Source organism: Pongo pygmaeus, chromosome 12, assembly GCF_028885625.2.
Source record: "Pongo pygmaeus isolate AG05252 chromosome 12, NHGRI_mPonPyg2-v2.0_pri, whole genome shotgun sequence".
Lineage (NCBI taxonomy): Eukaryota > Metazoa > Chordata > Mammalia > Primates > Hominidae > Pongo > Pongo pygmaeus.
This window is the reverse complement of record NC_072385.2, coordinates 64583516-64591834: the sequence shown is the minus strand read 5'-3', so window position 1 is coordinate 64591834 and position 8319 is coordinate 64583516. Positions and strand designations below refer to the sequence as shown.

General features: G+C 40.0%; 1 protein-coding gene across 1 annotated transcript; it reads right to left on the bottom strand.

Annotated features, from left to right (window-relative positions):
• Window positions 1-398: 398 nt before the first annotated feature.
• GKN2 (gastrokine 2) lies at window positions 399-8112 on the bottom strand. The gene is made up of 6 exons (XM_054476322.1): window positions 8069-8112; window positions 5933-5986; window positions 5357-5494; window positions 2354-2464; window positions 1493-1649; window positions 399-617 (listed from the first exon to the last, which is right to left on the bottom strand). The coding sequence occupies exons 1-6, from the start codon at window positions 8078-8080 to the stop codon at window positions 535-537; spliced, it is 555 nt and encodes a 184-aa protein (XP_054332297.1). The 5' UTR covers window positions 8081-8112; the 3' UTR covers window positions 399-534.
• Between the last annotated feature and the right edge of the window lie 207 nt (window positions 8113-8319).

Genomic DNA, 8319 nt, shown 5'->3' with positions numbered 1-8319 from the left:
ATTCAGGTTGAGTCTACTGGTTTGGTGAGTTAAAGAACATTTTAACTCATATGAATGGCCCTAAAAGTCTTCACCTGAGCATTCAACTTGTTTGATAAGCATACGCCATGTCCCTCCCCTGGCCAGGTCAAGGCCATCACCATATGAGCCTCTTCTCTACCCAGGTTGCTCCCATATATTTGGATGGTTAGATGGGAAGCCGGTCCAGAGGGCAGATGCAGAAATGGAAATTCGACCCCAGCTGACTAGTCCACATGTGACTCAGTGGTACCATCTGGGAATTTTCACACATTATGCACCTTATTTAAAATTCTGGCAATTTTTTTTCTTCTATATAGTGACAAAGACATTGCTTGGATTCCCTTTGCTGCTTACAAAAAACAACAAACACCAAAAAATCTGTAAATACAGCATTTATGTTTTCTGACTGAATCTCAAAATTAGTTGGGGCATTGGGAAAGAATTTAACTTGACTTTTGAGTGTAAACCAAGGATGTATTTCTTTGAAAAGATAAAACAAGAGGGCTAATCATCCTAAACATGAATGTCTGCACAGATTGAAATTCCCAAGATGCCCAGGAGCCCAGCCTTTGCACAGCCTCCAGCACCGACATTATCTGGAAAAGGGAAAATTTTTCAGAGAAAGAGCATTAAAAAATATATTATTGGAATTATTAGAATAATAATACATTTGCTTAAATAAAACTGACAACTTTTGGAAGTGCTGGTTGGCTCAATCCCAGTGATATTATACCATTCTGTGTCAATGGCATGCCTATGTGCCTTTATTTACTTTATGAATGAGTACTTAAAATTCTTTTCTGGGCAGTAGATATATAATAAACATGAACTCTTCTTTATCTACTCTTCTTTATCTACCTTCCACTACTCTGAGACATTTCCTTTGTTGTGTTCGTCATCAGGTGGCCCGACCTCTTTCACTCTGGTTGCTCTGCCACGTTTAGAAGCTTTGTATAAAAATGACAGTAATATCTGCAGTGGCATATGTTACCCAGATGAATCAGGGTTTTTACTCCCTGTCTGTAAGTCCACTTGGCCTCCTCTTTCCTGTACCAATTCTATTCTGGATCCTGAGAGCATTTCTTAGTGACTTCCTTCTTCCTTCTTATTATCTTCAAAAGATGCTATTCTAAGGGCCCAGATGACTTTTTGCTACTTGAAATTCTTACATATGAAAGTATACAAGAATTGAGTAGTTTTTCATTGGCACCCAGGAATCCTTTATTCCATCCTCTCTTTTCACTTGTCAGCTTCTTCACTAGACTATGTGTTCCTTGGAGACAGTTTAATTCATTTCTGTATTCCTAACATTTAGCACAATTTACACACGTGGCATGTAATTAATTCCCAAAGCAAACTGAACTGAGTACTGTTTCCATTTATTTGCATTTCACATGGCACCCAGCAGAGCACCTGGCACATAGTAGCTTTCAGAAAATATTTGGTGAATGAATGACTTATTGGTACTCACGTGTGTTTTCAACCACTTCCCCCTTATACAAGGGGATATGTTTGCAGAGTTTCTCAATGGGTGACCCAAACAGGAACCAATCCACATCTTTGATCAGAGACTCCAGAGGGTTGTACTTGACCCAGGTGTATTTGTTGGAGAACATGTTTTCCAGAGTCTAGATCGGTATAACGGAAAAGAACAACATAAAATAAATTGACAAAAATTGGTGTACCTTATTCGAAATTGTGATGATTTTTCTCTTTCAGATTATTAAACAGAAAGAACTTAGGGATCTCAAGGCATCATCTCTTTTTGAACACTCTATCTGTGAAGTAGCCTCATTAGTAATTACCAGTGTTATTTTACCTCTGGTGGCAATGAAGCCCAAAGAAAGTAAGTCCCATGTCAAATGTGGCACCTATAAGAAGTTGTGGAGGGAGACTTAAACCTTGGGTCTCTAGCCACAGTGCACTATAGTATACAGTATATAGTATACAGTATATTCACTATACTGTATTATTTCTTTGCATCTTTGGGTCATTGAATATTAGAACTTCTCTTACTAGTGTTCCAATCACCATTTCTCATAGCCCTGCTCTGAGAAGAGAAGCTGATCAGTCCTTGCTATAATGTCACTGGAATTTATTATAAATTCTTGTATTTAGGACTATATGGTGGAAATCAAGCTGAGATTTACTCCTGCTCTTAAAAAATAATAAAATAAAAGTAAAAACACTTTAATAACTTTAATAAGTTGAATATCATATTTATGGTAAGGCATGATAGTATGATCTTCTCCCTCACCCTCTTCATTTCTCCATAAATACCAGTATTGCCTGGCTTAAGAACAGAGAATACTCAAGAGTGCCCCAGAATTACCTGTTTCTCATACATGTAACGTTGGAGATTGTTCAAAGGAGGGATGTTCTGATGGTCCATCTTCAGGATAAAGCAGGCTCTTCGAGAGAGCACCCTGGATGCAATGTAGCCCTGAGGCAGCAAGAGTACAGTTACTGTTCCTCCCTAGTTCTCTGAATCTGAACTTGGTGAAGACGATGCCTGAAACTCAGAAGAAAGACTTGAACATGCACAGTGAATATATGGTGGGATTGCTCTCCAATCTGCAATCAACTTTATCCACTTGACTTATTTTACATACCATTTTCTTTTTTTCACTTGTCATTTCTACCCCTTTGAAATTGTGCAAACCCATGACTATATTCTGCTTTTCATGTTATGGAGCCAGGGTCTGCAGTTTGAGGTTTGAAAGATTGAGAAGAAGCACTTCCCTGTCTCTTTCCATTATTTTATTATCATTATTATTATTATTTTTTTTTTTTGAGACAGACTCTCACTCTGTTGCCCAGGCTGGAGTGCAGTGGTGCAATCTCAGCTCACTGAAGCCTCCACCTCCCTGGTTCAAGCAACTCTCCTGCCTCAGCTTCCAGAGTAGCTGGGACTACAGGTGTGCACCACCACGCACAGCTAATTTTGTATGTTTAGTAGAGATGGAGTTTCACCATGTTAGCCAGGCTGGTCTCAAACTCCTGATCTCAAGTGATCCACCCACCTTGGGCTCCCAACGCGCTGAGGTTACAGGTGTAAGCTACTGCATCTGGCCTCTTTCCATTAATTTTATTCTGCTTCCTCCCCAATTTGGGGTAAATAGAATATTTTTTAGAACTGTGCTGTCCTGGCCGGGTGCGGTGGCTCATGCCTGTAATCCCAGCACTTTGGGAGGCCGAGGTGGCCAGATCATGAGGTCAGGAGATCGAGACCATCCTGGCTAACATGGTGAAACCCCGTCTCTACTAAAAATACAAAAAATTTAGCCGGGTGTGGTGGCGGGCACCTGTAGTCCCAGCTACTCGGGAGGCTGAGGCAGGAGAATGGCATGAACCCGGGAGATGGAGCTTGCAGTGAGCCGAGATCACACCTCTGGACTCCAGCCTGGGTGACAGAGCGAGACTCCGTCAAAAAAAAACAAAAACAAAAACAAATACAAAGATCTGTGCTGTCTAACATGATAGTTATTAGGTATATGCCACTATCTAAATTTAAATTCAAATTAGATAAAATTTAAAATGCACTTCCGTTACAAATTTTGAGTACTCAATAACCACAGGGGGCTGGGGGCTTCCCTATTGGAAATTCAAATCTAGAACACTTCCACCACTGCAGAAAGTTCTGTTAGACAGTGCTGCTTTAGAAGCTCTAATAAGCATACCCACACCCACACTCATGCATACCCACACCCACACTCATGCACGCCCACATACGTCTCATCTATCCTCCCCTCATTTGCCATCTTTTCTTCCTCTCCAGTTTTCTCCATCCCTTCTCCATCTCAAACCCAAGCTGGCTGGAGAGGGATGGGTTGAACTAAGGTGGGATTGAAAGAGCAATGGAGGGTGAAGACCCTGGGGCCAGAAGGGACCTAAGGCCACTGAGTCTTCACCTGGAGTGAAAATTGTGTCTATAGAATTCCAAATAATGATATACCCTAGAAAGCTGTATCTAATAGAAATATTCCTGGTTCTTATTTTTCAATTCTCACAAATTGTCAGTTCCTAAAATTCAAAAAACAGACAGAGCCTGAGCCTGGTGATAATGGAAGAAGCTTAAAGCAAATCCTCACTTCTCTATTTTTTTTAAAGACAGTTTTGGGATTTCTATGACAGTTGCTTAAAAACAATTTCAGTGCCACTTCCTTTTAAACCACATCTTCTAATGACTCCATACTTTCAAATGTGCGATTGAACCGCCAACACCAATGGGAAAGAGGAACATGAAGACATTTCTAGAAGAAAAGGGACAGAAAAGCATGTTCAAAAGTCTAGTGAGATGAGCTGAACCTACTTATATCCATAGAGCACAGCTTGGAACCTAGGTAGAAGCAGGTTCATAATTCGTTGGTGGAACAAATGGAAAACAAATGAATAAATAACTGATGAAGGATACGTTTTCTGAGCAGATTTCTGTGACTTATTGTTAATGCCAGTATCTAACACTTGAAAATAGTTTAGTGCTTTTAGTTAGCAGACTTTCTTACAGAAAAAGTATGATTTGTTGCCTACCCTATGTACATAATTAAATGTGTATAGTTGCTCTGAATTTCTGCTATGTTGTGATTGCTTTGTGATTGTTCTTTTTATTATTTTATATTTTTTAATTATTTATTTATTCATTTATTTGAGACAGGATCTCGTTCTGTCACCCAGGCTGGAGTGCAGTGGCGCAGTCTCAGCTCACTGCAGCCTTGACTTCCTGGGCTCCAGCAATCCTCCCACCTCAGCCTCCCAAGTAGGTGGGACCACAGGCTCGCACCACCACACCCAGCTAATTTTTGTATTTTTGGTAGAGATGGGATTTCGCCGTGTTGCCCAGGCCAGTCTCCAACTCCTGGGCTCAAGAGATCCTCCTGCCTCAGACCCCCAAAGTGCTGGGATTACAGGCATGAGCCACTGTGGCTGACCAATGGTTCTTTTTCTGCATGATGTTCTGTGTTAGAAGCCCTATTCATTCATTTATTCACTCAACAAATGTGTTTGAGTGTCTGCGTGCCGGGCTTTGCTTTGGACTTTGGTTACTCTTCTCTGCACTTTCTGAGCCTGTAGTGGGATAATAGCATCACTCTTCCAATTTCTACCTGAAAAGGTCAAGCAAATGCATATGTTTCCTGACATATGTTTTTCTTGAAAATGATTTTGTTTTTTTCACCAATTGCTTAATTATTTAAAGAGAAAAGTGAAAGTGAAGAATTCTTAAAGAATTGCAAGGTTAAATCTAAGAATTCAAGTATATATGCCCCATATATATATAGATCCCTCTGCTCTTTAGCAAACTAGTCCTGATGAATATGAAAATTCATTTGCTGCTTACATGTTTATAGTCAAAAATTGTGGTAGAAGAGCATGATCCTGCATGGATGTTAACGATGGCGGTATTTTTTTCATTATCAATTGTCACTGTCTCCTGAACATTGCCACCATTGTTGCTTGGGCTGATGATGTTAAAAACCTAGATTGAAAAGAAAGACAAAGTGTTTTTCCATAAATCTTATATATTTGAAAGGCAACTCTTCCAACAAAATAAAGCATCTGCCTGCTATGAACAAGGGATTAAAAACTAAAACTCTCCACTGGGGTCCCAGTCCAAAAACTTATGATGCCATAAGAAGGCAAAGCTTTTCCTTAGAGTTTACTATATTATATATGGGAGAAGCAGTGATATCACAAAAGAAATGAGACTGGCCACATTTTAAAGCAATGGCTTACATTTGCAAAGGTATTGTGGTTGGAGAGGAATAGCCAAGCTCATTATTTCCATTATTGGTTATTTCTGAGATTCCATCCCAAATAAGGCATATGGCCTCTCTACTGTCTTCAGGATCTCTTGTACCTTCCCTTTCCTCTCCCAACATCTCTAAGAGATAAAGCCCATAAGGAACCAACTCACCTCGTATCCATGAGATTGTATCCCAAAGATGGTCAGTACCACCAGAAATGCCACCTGAAAAACAGACCCACCACATCCATTCTTTATAGGGTAGTCATTGAATGTGGGACAGGAGGAAACACTGGACAGGAAAGGCACAGATGTCTCAGAAAATGTACACCTAGAGACACTGAGTGGCCACAGATGGTCAGCACTCCCTTTCCACGCACACATTGATTGGCTCACACATTGGCTCATTTAACGGGTATTTGTTGAGTTCATTCTATTTGCCAGACACAGGGTTCTACAATTGCCACCTAATTCCCAACTCTTTCTAGCATTATAACCATGTAGATAGTAGGAGAAACCTGGGGCAGATGAGCAGTGAAGGATTCATTTCACTATGGAAATACCCTGGTATGATTCATACTAGCTTTGGATAACAGTGGTCAAATTGTGTCCTCTAAAAAAAAATTAATTAATTAATTAATTTAAAAAAAACTTTAATCCCTTAAGACTGAGAGGGTAATACAGATTTAAAATGAATCATGGGTGATAAAGACACAACAGGTTCCTGAGGGAAACTATGAAAATAGAATGCTTAGGAGCACAATTAACTTTTGAGGCTGACATCAAGTAAACCCCCCATATTCTCCTATGCCTTAGTGCTGGGCCCGCAGGTCGTGAGCTGATATTGAGGCAGTTCTGATATTTTGCTGTAGTCCTGTAAGAGTCTGTTCCAACATGCTAACCCAGGTTTTGTACCCTGTCTTCTGAACATCAGTGAACTGTACTATCACTGAAAACTACATCAGTACATAGTTGACTGCACTGTCATTTGGAAACTGCTGATGAAAGGAGTCTTGGGGAAGGGGGATATTTTTAAGAACTGTCAGTGGGACTTTCCTAATTCCCTTTCCATCCCACCCTTAATACTTCTCTTCTGGGGACTGGGAGTAGAGCATCTAACAAGGACCTGTGTGCTGATATTCAACCTTCCATAGGGATACATCTTCTCTTACCACAGACCAGCTCTAGCAACATATGATACTCCTGTATATTCTATTTAATGAGTCTAAAATAGTGGTTTGAACAAGTAGTCGAAGGACTAAACCACTTTAATGGTATGATTCGAGAGAGCTTGGGGGAGTGTCCTCTGCCCCAAAATGATCTCCCTTCCAACACTGTGGTTAATCCACCACGGTTATATAATAATTTTGTGCTTCAGGGTTAGGTCTCAATTTGGAAAATCAAGACAGCCCTGCCTGAGAGAGGGAGCTCTTTAAACTGACAGTCTTTAACACTTTAGAAAGAGGTACTTCACATTTTGCTTTCTCCCTTAGCAGCTGAATGAGAATAAAGGACAGAGACTAGGGGAGAGATTTCCATTCTAGGTCAGAACACAGCCCACTGTCCATGGGGCACTGCAATGTGGAACTATGGAGGATGGGATCAGATGGAGGGGTGGAGTGGCCATAGAAGGAACGTTTTGTCCTAAGGGAGAATTTAGTCATAATGAGAGGCCATTGAAGACACTCTGGCTGCTTAAATTTGCCATGATTGCATCTGCAGGTGGGGATTCAGATGGATAAATTACATTCTAAATCACACACTTATGGGCTTGGGAAAATCACATTCCTCTGCCTCTCAGTCTCCTTATCTGTAAAATGGGGAGAACACTATTCAACTCATAGGGTTGTTGCAATGAACAGATGAAATTATTCATGTGATATGCTTAGCCTAAGGCTTAGGATGCATTTGAGAAATAAGAGGTACTATTATTACTATTACTGATATTATTTTTAAATTACAACTTCTCTCTTAGATAGCAAATGTAGTTGTTTTAAATAGCCCAAATTCCCTATGAAGCTCATAATAAAGGATTATTATTGAACATCCTCCAAATCAAAATTATCTAGCGATTTCTTTGTATTTTTGTATTTTCTTTTAAGTAAACATCTCAAAACAGGAAAAGGACAAAAAAAGTCAGACTTATTCAACACTATTTCTGCCAAAGATGTCATTAATTCAATCACAGAAGCTTAGAAGCATGCACAGTATCTGTCTAAGACTCCCAAAATCCATGGCATATCAGATATGAGCATTGTCTGCAAGCAGTCACCACAAGAGTATCAAGAAGCAGAAACAAATACTCACAAGTATTTTCATTTTGCCTGGGAGAGGAAGGTGCTGGAGTAAGTAAAGCTGCCCTGTGCAGCTTCTATCCTTTATATGGGCTTGACGATGTGGATATCTCTTTTTCAAATGATCACTTTGGAAAAGACCATGTCTACATCTCTGACACACCCCAGCAAACTCCTTTATCAGAATTGAGATCCAACCACATACCTGATATCAATGAAGTTCATTAGTCAGTAATGAAAATTCACCACTTGGTCACTCTGTAA